The 15,172-nt window shown below is 34.3% G+C and overlaps 1 protein-coding gene across 2 annotated transcripts; it reads right to left on the bottom strand.

Moving 5' to 3' along the window:
- Positions 1-2,418: 2,418 nt before the first annotated feature.
- On the bottom strand, positions 2,419-6,301 carry LOC118045882 (APETALA2-like protein 3). Of its 2 annotated transcripts, XM_035054623.2 has the most exons (10): positions 5,399-6,301; positions 5,232-5,257; positions 5,071-5,101; positions 4,889-4,976; positions 4,645-4,790; positions 4,382-4,426; positions 4,165-4,268; positions 3,902-4,038; positions 3,631-3,747; positions 2,419-3,098 (listed from the first exon to the last, which is right to left on the bottom strand). In XM_035054623.2, exons 1-10 carry the CDS (start codon positions 5,926-5,928, stop codon positions 2,838-2,840), a joined length of 1,485 nt encoding a protein of 494 aa, XP_034910514.1. In that variant the 5' UTR covers positions 5,929-6,301; the 3' UTR covers positions 2,419-2,837. The 2 variants fall into 2 exon arrangements, with proteins under 2 accessions (XP_034910514.1, XP_034910515.1); XM_035054624.2 differs by lacking the exon at positions 4,382-4,426 and having other exon boundaries at positions 5,399-6,299.
- Between the last annotated feature and the right edge of the window lie 8,871 nt (positions 6,302-15,172).

The raw sequence follows: 15,172 nt of genomic DNA, 5'->3' as shown, positions 1-15,172 counted from the left end.
AAAATATAAATAAAATACAAACCATCACGTGATAAAAAAAATCATAGATTAAAGATATCACAGTTAAAAAAAACAACATTTAAATAATGTCACGGTTGACTAAAATAATACTTTTGAATTATGACATTAATTATAATTTTATGGTGATTCTGAACCATGACATCAATTAATAGATTGTTTTGAGAAATAACTAAATATATGAGAAACTGTTGGACTGATGATTTTATGAGCATGAAAAAGTTCATAAAATTATAATTTTTATTAATCTAAAATTTAATTTACTCTATGATTTTAGAGAGTTAAAGATGTTATAATTTTAAACAAAGTTCTTTTCATTATTAATTTGAAAATGATTTGATCATCTACTAGATGATCTGAGCTAAGTAATACCACGACTGTATTCAGCTCTTGCACTTGCTAGTGTAGCCTCGTCCTCTACCATAACAACATCAAGAGTTAACTTTTCTTCAAAGATATCAAGTCCGGTGTGACAAACATTTTAATTATTGGACATAACAATATGAACTTCGCTTTCTTCGTCAGTATTACAAAGATAAGATGTGATTTCTTGACCCTCCTGTAACATGAAGCCAACCTAATATTAATAAAATATTAACGTTAAATTAAAAGATCAATACATTATACCCAACATTTAATTAATTATAAAAATATTTGGTTACTAATGAAATTTTAAATTTGCTAGGCATGTTGCTCATATTGCATGTATCCAAGTGAAAGAACCTTCTCAGAATCTAAAATAATGACCCAATGTATAATACTCATGTACCAAATCATATTTTCCTCATATTGCCTAAACAAATGTGTGTCATTAACATTGATGAGTGGTCTACAGTACTTGAAACCTTAACTATAAGATCCAAATGACCAAAATACTCTCCCAAAAATGTTGTACTATCATCAATATTTCATTTGTGCTTCTAATCAACAATTATTATAAGATTTGATTCTTTTATTGCCAATAACAACCTAGGTAATTTTTCAAAACCTTCCTCACGTGAACTAAAAAGATGCTCAATGACCTTCTGTTTTGCAACTTATGCTTTGTCATATGAAATTTTATACTTGTAATGCAATTTTATTCATCTTGCATGCTTGCAACCATTATTGAAAGCTTGTTCGTCACAAGAGTTGATATAGCATTAGCAGTGAAATTTGCATCAAACTGACAATGATTTTTTTTTTTTACAAAAGTCGAAACATGTGTGTGACTTGTTTACCTTTGCTATCTGAAATGAATCCGACCTTTTATAATATCCCCACATAAATATCACTTATATTTAGGTGCTTGCATATATTGTAATTCAACCTAAGTAATTATTTCATTTCAACCAAATTAAACACAAATTCATAGCAATATAATATATTTACTTTGCTTGTAGTACTAGAAAAAGGATCGGGAAGACAAAAGTGGTGGCAACAAAAGTAACAAAGGATTTTTAACACAAAAACACCCAAGGATGCTTAGAAATTAGGATGAGTTTGATTTTTGTTTGTTTTAAGGGCAAAATTTAAGTGTTTAATGGGTTGTTTTAAAGAGAAATTGAGGTTATCAATGATTTTTAAGAGAGAAATAGTTTATATGTGTGTTGTTGTTCTTCAATATGGAGAGTTTAAATTTTAATTGATGTCATACTTTTGAAGCACGACATCTTAAGTTTTTGTGTTTCAAAAATATGACATTTGATCATGTTGTGCTTTTTAGCAAGGACATTTATTAAATTTTATGTTTTGAAAGCATAACATGATCAAACTGTTGTATTTCATCAAATTTTTTTAAAACGGTATTATTTTATTAATTTTTTATATTTATTGTGCTAATTTTTAAAAATATATCTTGCAAAGTAACAATGACAATCAAGGAAGAGGATGACAAAGGTTTTTGTCCTTTTTTTTTTCTTCTCTCAACGAACTGATTTCCATGTCCCCTTTTTTGTTTTTTCCCTTCATTTAAACTTACGATTTTTCTTGTGAAATTGAATACAAGATGGTTTGATTTAATTCGGTTTGAGAGTTTTAAAACGAGAAGTAGAGAGACTTTACTACACATACATGGGGGGAACTTAAATCTTTTGCTGATAAACCTGGTTTAGGCTTTTCTTGGGGTTGGGTTAGGGTAGAGGCTCTATCTTAGGGCGGTTTGCTTTTTAGAAATACTAATATTTTTTTGTTTTAATTTTTTTAATGTTTTAAAATTATTTTGAAATACAAGGTTAAAAAATAAATTATAAAAAATAAAAAATAATATTTTATATAAAAATATATTACAACACAACTATTACCAAGGAGACCAACCAATTTTAGCAAAGCAATCACCCTAGTCAAAGCTACGCCACGTGGAGTTTATACTGATTTGGAGAATTTAACCAGCTGAAAAATGAAAAGGAATAGATGCTGTGGTACACGAGGAACATCGCATGTACATGCATTATATATGGCATGCATATTGATTTAAGTTTATACATTCATGCATGAAGCATCTGTAATACAAAATCAAGCTTCCTGGAGTTCTGCAGACGAAGAGATTTTCATTCTCCTGTATTCAATCTCAAATGGTTATGCTCACGAGGAAAGCAAAAGCATAGACACAGCATATTTTGATGGGATTGCACTCGTCAATGAGGCAAAATTAATGAGATTTACTCATACCATCCAGTTCAATATGCTTTACAAGACAGAAGAAGGCAGAATATAATGATCCTTGTATGTAGAGTTTAACAAATGAACCCGATTAGCACTTTTGGCCTTTTGTTTGTTTGCCTAACCATTTCTTTCCTCTACATCAGAAAAGGTTCTGGATTATGGCTGTACTAGATCATTCAGCTCCTACAGTAGAATTGAGAGACGTTGCTGGGGTTGGTAATTGGAGGAGAAAAACGATGGTGGAGGATTGTTGAACTTGGAAAGTGAAGTTGACCAGCAGCTGCTGAAGGTGCCATAATTGCTGAAGAAGCGAATCCTGATGATGCTGCAGTAGAGAAGAGAGGCAGTGGATTTGCTCCACCACCGTAAGGGCCTTGGATTTGCCTGGTCCAATTTGGAAAGGAATCTACTTCCATTCTCTTCTCTATTGCTCTTTCCTGCAAACATCATACATTGTCAATTATCAAACCAGTGAAAATCCCCTTCCTAATTTGCTATTTAGTGGAAACAAATCCGTCAATTTCTGAATACTATCAATCAACTGCTTATCATGAAAATTTCTATGACATCAAATTGGTATTATTCTGAAAACTAGATGAATAAGCAAAACTTTTAAAAGAAAAATAAATAACTAACATCAATTCTCACTTGCACTTTACAATATTCAGTAGGATGAAAGTGTACTGCTAGAAGGTTAATCACCATGATAATGTATCTTTGTGACAATCATGAGCAAGGAGATCAGCATGATACTGTTATCTATATGTGTGCTTAAAATATTCAGCAGGATGACAATGTCCTCGTACAAGGTTAATAAGCATGATAATGTATCTTTGTGACAGCAATGAACAGGGAGTTCAGCATGATACTGTTATCTTTGTGTGAGGTGTTTGCATGCATTTGTGTTCCCTAAATAAACTTGGAAAAACTAAAAGTGTTGCATGAAATAAACTATACTATTGAAATTACCTCATAGATGGGAAAGATTCGATGATTTATACCATCCCACATAGGAGGGTGAACAGATGTCACTCCAGGGCCATTCGGTAGTTGATTTTTCATTGTTGCAGAAACAGAGTTCAGAAACTGCCAAAGAACAATTTCCTTAAAGAGCATTAAAAAACCTTTTCCAAAATCATCAACTCATCAAGTAAATCATAGATAGATAATCAAAGCTTTCTAGAACAAACACAGAGTACCGCTTTGGCCTGAGAAAAATCCACATTGATTTCAATGGTACCTTTGGTGCCCTATCAGTAGACACGCCATCCCAGCCACCGTGGAAATAAAAGCCACCCATGTTGCTGTTTACCTTTAGGCTATCAGAAGTATCGGGAGGAGCAATTCCCAAGTTCAGGTCAAGATTATGGTTGCCGTCTGTATGAGAAGTAATTGTTTATAGATTGGCACAATAAAGGATCACTTGGCAAATTGAGAACTTTTTCTTTACAAAGATGATAAAAAAGAGAAAGGAAGGACGGAGATTCTAGCAATGAAAAATACCTCCACTGCTGGGCTCTGAAAGTTTCTCCCCTTCATATTTGCTTGGCTCAAAGTTGGTAACTGCTTCCCTTCCATTACATTTAATGGCAGCCTTGTCATAAGCCCTGGTTACCAGAGAAAACGAACATCTCAAGTAAATCGAAACAGATTTGGTTGAGAGTCAAAGTCGAACTAAGACATTTAGTTTAAGAAAGATCCAATTCATGATCATTAGGACCTTGCAGCTTCTATCTCGCTATCGAATAGCCCAAGATAAATGTACCTGCAGGCAAGCAATGAATATTGCCCAATAAAAAACCAAGTTCCCAACTCTCACCACAAGCCTAAACATTTTAAGTTCTTAGTTCATTTCTCACTTCAATGTAAGAACACATGCATTAGTAAGCAAATTATAAGTTCGATGCAGTATAAATAGTAAGGTAACTATCAGAACGCTGAAATAAATCAGCTGGGAATATGTTAAGGGAAGGAGTTTCTTACTTCTTTCCCAGGAACTGCCCCATGCGAGCCTCCCATCGGCCACACTTATGGAGCGTCACTCCTCTATATTTTGAGCTGCCCCTAGAGAATCCAGTGCTCTGACGCCGTAGAGTATGCACAAATTCTTCCTTTGTGAAACCACTCATCTGCATGACAGGTACAAACTCAATTAACAACTAATCACTCGAGAGTCAAAAACCAAAACATTTAGAACCCAGTGGGTTACATCCACAACAAGATTCACCTGCTTAATATCCTCATCATAATCACTAACGTTGAAGTTGATGTCAGCATCAACTCCACGGAACTTGATCGCAGCTCGATCATATGCCCTGAAATCAAAAACCCCGAAAAACACAAAATCCTCGATAACTTACATAATCACACTACATATCACAATCTAATCTCATTTATTATCATTGTTACCTAGCTGCAGCATGTGCAGTATCAAATCCCCCTACAAGAAACCAAACACCCAGATTAACAAAACAAATAAATACAAATTAGCGAGTATTAACTGTACCCCATAGCACCAAAGTATCAAAATTAACTTTAGAAAAAATCGAATAATATTATCTCAAAATTACCCAAGTACACTTGCTTTCCACAATCCCTGCAAAACAACACAAGAAACAGAAACCCCAAATCACATTCAAAATTCCACAACCACCCGGTAAAAAATAATTAATTAAATAATTAAGAGATCATCAGAGTAATTAAGCAACTAATTAATAATCGAGTTGAAAAAACTAACCAAATATGAGATTCCCATCTTCCAGTTCTACGATAAAACGTGACTCCTCTGTACTGCGAGCTTCTCGACCTGGGCCCACGCCGACTCTTTTTCACGGGCTTTTGTTGTCGAGCCCCGATCCCCTGCTCCGGAGGACCCCCATAATTCCTGGACCCACCGAGATCCACCGGCTGCATCTGCACCGTCGAAGAAGAGTTAGACTCTCCTCCTACATTCTTGGGCCCACACTCCACTGGAAAGAGCTGGATCGTTCGATCTCCACGGTCATCATGATCATTATTGTTAGAATAAACGGTCTTCTTGTAGCTGCTTTCATTTGACAATATACTGAAATTGAGAGCAAAGACGTCGCCGTTGGAGCAAGAGTCCTCGTCACCACAGCCATCAGCATTGACTACAGAAGAAGAATTGAAGCTCCCAGAACTTTCCATTGGGGAGTTGGAAAGCTCTAGAATCTTCATCTTATTATTATTCCTCGCTGTCGTTGACGAGCCACCAGAACCCGCGGTCAAGTTAAGATCCAACATCATCGAGTCCCTTTCAACTCCAATTCGGCACCGTTTTAGCAGGGAGCAGTAGCGCAAGAACAGAATTAATTATTCAACGGAGAAACATGAGAGTGATGGAGTGACGGGTGTGAACAAGCAAACCAAGCACAAGAAGAGGAGAGAGGAGAGGGAGGAGGTGTCTTCTTCTTGCCGGCTAAGAGGTGGTTCTCATGTTTTTGCGAGGGAGGAAAGGAGAGAGGGGCTGTCTGGTGTCTGGAATATAAAATGGTTAATAGTTGGTTATGGTTATAATTGCGTGCTGGGGCTTGGTTGTTGGCGGTGTTTGGCCAAAACAGAAAAAGGAGAGAGAGATAGAGAGAGAGAGTGTCTAAAAAGATGTGGATGGGACGTATGATACAGAAGAGGGAACGCTTAGCTATATGCCATTTCGGATCAAAACATTAATCAAAGTTTTCCAGCTTTTTCTTTTTTGCTTTATATATATATATATATATATATATATATATATATATATATATATATATAAATGGCGCGTGGTTCACGTGAGATTAGGAAAGGGCTAATCCCTAGATTCCCTACTGTTTTATAATAGTTACGGATCCTTGTTAGAACACCCTCCTATCGCGTGGTTTGATTAGCTCTGGAGACTACTAGATGAGGAAAGGGCTTGTGTGTATGTGTTGTGGATGGGGGTTCTGGTGTGCACTGAGAGGAGCACGTGACAACTGACGGGAGGCCAGTGGTGGAAGGAAAAGTCAATGTGAGATGTGTAACTGTGTGGGTGCGAGGATGACTGTGAGGAGATGCGGTCCCTGAGTTTAAAAGGGCTCACCTGGGCGACACTTGTCCTTGCCTCTTTTGTTTGACAGACGACTCCCTCATATATCGCGTGTTTTTTTTGTATTTTGTCATGACGAATCACACTAATTTGACGGTCAAAAATTATTATTATTATTTTATTTTGATTTAAAAAGGAGAAAAAAGATTGCAAGTCCTTTATCAGAGTGGAGACCTCACTTTTGCTGCTAGATTTTTATGGCTTACCTAAATGGACGCAAGACAAGCTGTCACGAAAACAATAATGAGATAATGGCGATTGAACCTTTAACTATCCTGTCCAACCAACGTATAGTCCACTCCCCTCCTTTATTTATCTTTACTTTACTCTTCCATTATTATTATTATGCACTGATTTTATTTATATTTAAAAACAGGGTTAAAATTATATTTTTAAATTTTTTTATTTAAAATTAAATTTTTATATTTTTAAGTCATTTTGATATGCTGTTATTTAAAAATAAAAAATTTATATTATTTTAATACACTTTCAAGTAAAAAGTACTTTAAACCATAATTATTAACACACTTTTTAATACTATATTTTAGCATAATTCAACTTGTTTTTTATGGTATTTTTTTAAATTATTTTTATTTTAAGAAACATCTTATTAATATTTTTTACATATTTCTTTTATGTTTTTCATAGACTAATACCACTTAAAGAATATTTTTAATAATATTACCGACCAGCTTTGACGGATTGGGATGGTACAATTTTTTAAGGTTTTTTTTCTTTTAAAAAAAAAAAAAAAAAAAACCAACGGGAAACGGGGTTCCTTTTTCACTGGCCTGGAGTAAATAAAAAATAAATAAATAAATAAAAAAAAACAAGAAGGTCAGTGGGAGTCGGCTGGACATTATAAAATTTGCAATTTGCATGTTGCGTCTTAGGTTTGAGAGGGCGATATCCGTACACGTCGTTAACTACCTAAAATGCCAGTTGTCTATGTATTAATTTGTGGGCCAACTACTTCAGGCCCACTCCTCTAACCTCTCATTGGTTGTCGCTTGTGTTGATTTTTTCTCTTCATACAACATCATTAAAAAAAAAAAAAAAAAGCAAAAATACGACAGGCCAATCATTGCTGGAGTTTACTTCTAATCCCATTATTTTGTTAGTTAAAAGTTTGAACAGAAAGCAGCATGGAGATTAACTACAGTAATCCACACTCAAAACTCAATTTTACCTTTATTCAGACCACCGACAAATCAACTTTCTATTGAAGAGTAAAATTATATTTACACGTGGACTCATTGGTTAATGCTACATTTAATTGGGGGTGCATATGTTTTTTATTTTTTTTTAGAATAGTGGAATAATTAAAATTCAGAAACCACTGAAGTAACATATAAAAGCTTTATAGATATTCTTATTATTTTTTTTACAGTAAGATAACTTAAATGTTCTTGGGATAAAAAAAAATTAATACTTTCTTGTAGGGTTTTTCCGGTTTTTTACTCGTGTGTTTTTATATTATTACGTTCATGTTAACTAAAGAGCACTTTAGTCCTTTTGTAAATATTAATAAAAAGAAAAGGATGGCTTTTATGCCCAATAAAATCATTTAACTACACTCCTGATAAAAAAAAATAAAAAATTAAAGCTTCTTTGCATGGGAGATTTTGTCTTTCATACCTGGTTTTGATTCCTATACTCATGTTTATTGAGGCTAGAGGACAATTTGATTTTTTTGTAAATATAAAGTATTATTAAAAAAAAAGTAGATGGTATGTGCTAATAAACGTTGCTCGAACCTTTCAGGCAGAATGTGTAACATCGTCTAACGGTCAAATATCACATTCTACAACAATGTTGAAAGTGCATTGATGTTCTCCTCATATTAGTACGGTTCACGTGTGTGATGATTGGATTCTGATAAGTTTTTTTCTTCTCTTTTCTTTTTTCTCTCCCTTTTCATTGTCAAAATGTGAAGGTGTCCCACCATTTATTTTTAGAAAAATTACTCCTAGCATCTTATTGTCTAGTCAAAAGTATACTTGCTTAACGAATTTTAAAAAATTACATTTTACATCCTCTACCTGGGACGCCCAAAACAAATCAGCAAAAATTATCTGATTATTTACATGATTGTTGTTATATTTCAATTAATGACTAAAAAACCCATTGTAGTGTTAAAATTATAAAATTATATTTTAGTTATATTTTTTTTATTTTATCTTGTTTCATTGTCTCAAATTTTTATAACATGAAAATATTTTGGAAATATGCTTCAAACCCTAGATAAGTCAAAAATAAAATAAAAAAGGTGAATTTGACATTAGATTTTATTTGCTATTTAATTATTAGAAGTGAGGTTGAATTTTAAAATAATAAACCTATAAAGGAAATTAATGAAGTGAAAATTTCATGATTGAATTCAACTTTTCATGATTGCGCTTCCCAAGGCCTATCTCTTGGATTAAAATGTGTAAGCTTTGTCTCTGAACTTGGTTGTTCCTGCATAACCAAGTCCTTTATCATATTTAACAACCTTCTTATGCATAAATCAATAAATAATATAAAGAAAAAATAATATAAAGAGAAGAGTGAACTTATATGGTAATGAATTGTTGAATATCTTGAATGGATTTGTGGTGGTTGAATCTTATCAATGTATCTAGCAATCCAAAATATTTATACATATCAGTTAGATAAACGAATATCATAAGTGGAGATGTTGATGCTTATAATTGATTGTAGTGCTTTGTTGTGCTATTAGTAAAGAATTGAGTGGTTTTTAGGTGTTTTTGAGGTGATTTATGGTAGAAAATGACAATTGATGAGAAACCAGACATCTTGGCTCTGCATGGAAATTTTATGAGTGCTAGTGACACCACCGAATGGTTTGAACTTTGAAGGTGTGCAAGTGCGTGCTAGTGAGAGATCGTTTGGCACAATAGTTGCACTATTTTTGAATTTTTTTTTTTAAAATTTTTGAAGATGTTTTTAGATTATTTTAATGTGCTGAAGTTAAAAATAAATTTTAAAAATTTATTTTAAAAAGATATTAAAAGAAAAAATACTTTACAAAATAATTATTCCAAACACCCCTAAACGATGCACTCTAACTTCTTGAAATTTTAAAATATATCAAGGTTTATGCCTCAGACGTTGGTATTAGATAGCCCAAAGTGAGTCATCGCACCAAGATGGCTAGAAACTCTAGCCATTTAAACTTGGAAGAACTCAAGGACTAGGATTATTATTGACTTTTTTTGTTTTTTTGCACCGTCAATAATACAATAAAACTTAAAGCCACAAGAGCAGAAGTGGAGCCTGAATGGCTGTATCGGGAAAAAAAATAATAGTTTGCATTTTCTCAATCAAATCATTCAACGTATTCCATTTGAAATTGATATTTAGTTTATAAGGTGGGCATAAATTATTGGACCGATGGAATCAGCTTCTTGGTGTATAATTTACAATATGATCAGAGAATTTAGCCGAAAAGTGCAAAGTCTAAGGAATATCTTTGATTCTACTAATTCCATCAATGAAAGACTACACAGTACATACATGTATAAATATATATAATTTGACCCCCATTATGCTTCTTTACTTTTTATTCCCCCTCTACTACTTTATTCTCTTTTGTACCCCCCACTTCTTCCTAAAAATAGAAAGGGATCAAAACTAAAATTAAAAGTCTATAAACTAATTCTAAAATAACTTTAATTTTATGAATGGTTTCCAATGGTATCCCTATCTAGAAATTAATTCTAAAATAAATTTTAATTTTGAAATGGTTTCATCTATAATTTTAAAATCCCATCCAAAAACAATCAGGATAAAAGGTTATAGAATTTAACCAAATATATATATATAAAAGAATCACAAACGACGTTGTTTTGATAAAACGACCATGTTAATGTAGTGTCAGTTGCAAATGGGCCCCCTATAGGTGTCGGCTGGGTTTTGAGCATTAGAAACTGTCCACTTTCATATTTGCCATGACGTTGAGGTTTTGATGCAGTCTCATGGTCTCAATGATAAATGGGCTTGGGCTTGATGGTTAAGGCAAAAAAGAGTTAAATGGGCTTGGCTTATCTAAATTTCAACGAATTCATTACATATCAGATACAGAGGAGATTGCAGAGACCAGGCTATTTTTCTTTTTTTGGTTCTACTTGGATGTGGCCATAGAGGGGAAAAGAGCCACTAACATCAATGGTTCTCACAGGATTTCCTTGGTAAGTTGCTCAGTAACTCCACTGTCTGCTCTCTAATAATGCTTCTTTTTTTCTTTTTTCATAATTAATGAGCAGAAAGAGGAGCATGGTGGGTGCCTCAACGCTTTCTGTTGAAGCCACGGATTTGAATTAAGATGATATATGAAGAGTTTGCAGGAAGATGAAACTGTGGAGGATTGCGTTTTGCGCAATAATATTGGGGATGGTTTAAGACTGTTGTTCTTACACAGGCTTGGTGAAGAAGGCTCACAGTAAACCGGGGAGGAACTACAAACATTGAAGGCTGTGAAGATCCCTTCTCAATGCTGCGTAATTTAGTGAACTGAGAGGGAGAAGGCTACAGGCAGTTTCTCGCACCATATCACAGGGCTTTTCCTCCTGGCTGAAGGCACTCTCGTAGCGTGAAAACCCTAGAAAAAACCAGTGGAGAGCAGGCCAAATAAAGGATTAAATGAACCCTTCATCTATCTCCAATCCTAGCTCCGATCAAACCGTGTCAGGTTTTGCTCATCGCGGACAAATTGGATAAAAATTAGGTCCCTCAAAACCAGATGATACAGAACAAACCCTATTTACTATTATTTGCTGAAGCAGCTCCCGGCCCCCAAGAAAGCTGCAAGCTCCTCCCTCAAGCTAGTCCCGTCTGCCTTCCCTTTGCTTTAAGCCAACTCTTATCGCTACCTGCTCCAAACAGAGACCCCCGGGTCTCCTCCTGTGCCCCCTCTTCAAGTAGAGCTATCTTTCGTCTGCAAGGCCTTGTAGAGATTGCATAAATTAATTCATCCTGGTGCCATGTCTCTTGGGGGTTTGGTTGAGCTTGCAGAGCATTTGGAATTTAAGAAGTCGAGTTACTCCTCAGGGCTCCTCGATGTAGAACTCTTCAGGCTTGGATCATTTTCTCGTGCTGTTATTTAACAAACATACTTCTAAACTCGAGAGCAGATCCAAAAAGCTACTGAATTCGAGCGTCAGATTTATTTTTTTTATTCGAGCGTCAAAAAAATTCCAATTGCAAAATGCATTTAAGTAAATAAATTAAGAATTACTTTTACAACTAAAAAAATATTATAACTATATTTTTAATAAATTAAAATTAATCTGAGTTATGATTAATTGGACAAGATATTTTTTTTTCAATTATGTTTTTTTAATTTAAAATAAATACTTATAAAATTAAAAATCAATTAAATACTGAGACAATTGAAGAAGAAAAAATCAAACCAAAATAAATTACTATACTTAATTATTAATCAATAAAATATTAAATAATAAAATAATAAAATTATTAAACAAGAAAAATCAATTATAATGGGTTAAATTTGAAGAAAAAAAATTACAAACAAAAAGAATAAAAAGAAGAAAAAGGCCCAAATACTCAAGCTTAATTGGCCCGAAGCGTACAAGCCTAAAGAAAATGATCCAGATATGCAGGGCCCAAACCAGTCCATTCACTTGTGATTTATTATTATTGTTAATTTTCTATGAGATTAACGACCCTCATCAATCTCTTTTTTTTTAAGCAAAAAAAATATTTTTTTTAACAAAAAAATAGGCAATGCTAGACATATTCATGATTTCACACATCCACAAAAAAAAAAAAAAAAATTGACTTGAAAACCCATTATCAACTTAAGTTAATAGACAATTTAAGTTGATAAAACCTTACAAGCAGGATCGATTTATGTTGATCTCAAACAAACAATTTTCAAGTTCAAATGAAGAGAGACCGGGACAGATACCTCAAGTTCCATCACATCACATCAGACAACTTTAAAATTTTGTCAAAGCCTATGGAAATAAATAAGCAATTCGAGTCCCATAAAAAAGCTCGCTTTGAACTACGTGTTGATACTGTTAACTTGTATGAGGACTCCTAAAATTTACGGGATTCCTATAATATTTAGTTTCCTAGTTTAAGAAGTAATTAGTCTCTCCTTATTCTATTAGGAAAGTGTAGGGTTGTATATATATACTTGTTGTATGACGAAAACTAAAATAAGAAAGCATTAATTCTTCTTGGTATCAGAGCTTGAATAGAAAAGAAAACACTGAACCCTAAATTTTTTTTTGCTTCTTGCCACATCCCTAAATAATTGCAACGAGCAACTTAAAGTTGTTGCTGTCGGTTTCAGCGAGCAATTGTGAAGTTGTTGCTGCCCCTCCCCTGCTTCGTAAGTTTGTATTGTTCCATAATCTATCAAAACTGCAAGTTTTAGGCTATACCAACAGTAAGAGAGATGGCTGAAGAAAAGGAGGCCGGTTCCAAAATGCTCTAGAAGCTGCTCCAATCATGGTGCAGACAGAAAATTCAAGCTTTAATATTGGTATGCTTTTGGATGAAAAAAACTATGATTTATGGGCTCCTCTCATTCAAATCCATATTGCTGGAAGGAAGAAGATGGGATATCTTCGAGGGTCGATCAAAGCACCTCACGAAAACGATCCTAAATATGATGATTGGTTCTTTGAAGATAAAAAAATCAAGAGTTGGCTTTTGTCTTCAATGAAGCCTGGGATTTTGAAATGGTACATTCGATTGTTTACATCAAAGGAGATTTAGGACTCCCTTAAAACAACTTACTTTGATGAGAATGACGAGGCTAGAATTTATTCGTTGAATCAGAAGGCATCGCGTCTTCGTCAGAATAGTCGACCTTTGGCAACCTATTTTGGGGAGCTAACAGAGATTTTCCAAGAATTGGATCACTTTAATATAATAGAGTATCCATAGAGTGTGAAAACGACATTAAGATATTTCATAAATCCACTGAGAGACAACGAGTCTATATATTTCTTGGTGGTCTTGATGACAGGTTTGATCAGGTACGTGGAGAAGTGCTATGGAAGGATCCCCCATTTGGCCTTCAGGCTTCTTATGCATGTGTTCGTCGTGAAGCTGATAGGAATGAAGCAATAAAGATAGAGGTTGACAAGAGTGAACTTGCTGCCATGGCAGCAAAAACCCATGGATCATCCTCTAGGTTGAACCAAGGAGGATCACAAAATCAGCCAGGATAAACTCGACCTAGCTAGCCAAGCTGAGATCGTCCCCAAGGAAAATGCCCACACTATGGCCAGCTAGGACACTCTAAGAGTCGTTGTTTTGAGCTGATTAGATATCCTGAGAATTAGGATAAAACCTGTGACCCTCGGTGCAACAAGTCACAAGCCTCTATTGCAAAAACCAGGAATGATTCAGACCAGATAGCAGACAAAGCATCTGCCATGGTTGCTGCAACAAGTAGAGATGGTAAGGCCCTAAGTTCTTCTACTTCTATTATGAATAATACATGGATAATTGATTCCGGAGCTACTAAACATATGACTTACGATTCTAGACAGGTTCCATCACTAAAAACATCAGCCCAAACTAAAGTTAATGTTGCTAATGGTAATGTCATCCCTATTATAAGGGAAGACACTGTTTCCCTTACTGATACCATGAAACTTAACATTGTTCTTATAGTTCCCTCCTTAAACTATAATTTGTTGTATGTTGCTCAAATAACCCTTACCTTACATTGTTTAGTTATTTTTTTGGCTCTATTTTTATGTTTTTAAGGATATCCGGATGCAGAAGACGAATGGTTATGATATTAGAAGAGAAAAACTTTATTACTTGGAACTGACCACCAGCAGTTCTAGTTTGCTGACTTAAGCTCTTTCCAGTTATGGGTCTTAAAGGAATACTAATAAAGTGGCGGATATCTGGATGTGGCACAGACGTCTTGGGCATACTTCCTTCGGTTATCTACACAAGTTATTTCCTAGTTTGTTTGTCAGGATTGATGTTTCCCAATTTAAGTGTGATGTTTGTGAAATGGTTAAGAGCCATTGAACCTCTTTTCCTCCAAGTTTCAATAAAAGTATTATTCCTTTTATGATTGTGCATTCTGATGTATGGGGACCATAAAAAATAGCTACTCTACGTCGCCTTACTAATTTTATTAGATGCAGTGTAATGACTCTTTTTGCTTCGGAGTGAACTTCCTTGTCAGCTTTATAAGGGCCTCTCTTAAAGCAGAAAAAGACTTACTGGTTTGTTACTTTTATTGATGATTGTACCAGAATGATTTGGGTCACTTTGTTGAAATCAAAAAGCGAAGTTAGTTCGGCCTTTCAGAGGTTTCATAAAATGATTACAGTACAATACAACAATAAGATCAAAGTTCTTAGAAGTGAAAATGGTGGTGAATATGTTAATTTAGAACTTCGTTCCTTCTTGGAACTGCAT

Source organism: Populus alba, chromosome 16 (genome assembly GCF_005239225.2).
Source record: "Populus alba chromosome 16, ASM523922v2, whole genome shotgun sequence".
NCBI lineage: Eukaryota > Viridiplantae > Streptophyta > Magnoliopsida > Malpighiales > Salicaceae > Populus > Populus alba.
This window is presented reverse-complemented; position numbering and strand designations above follow the sequence as displayed.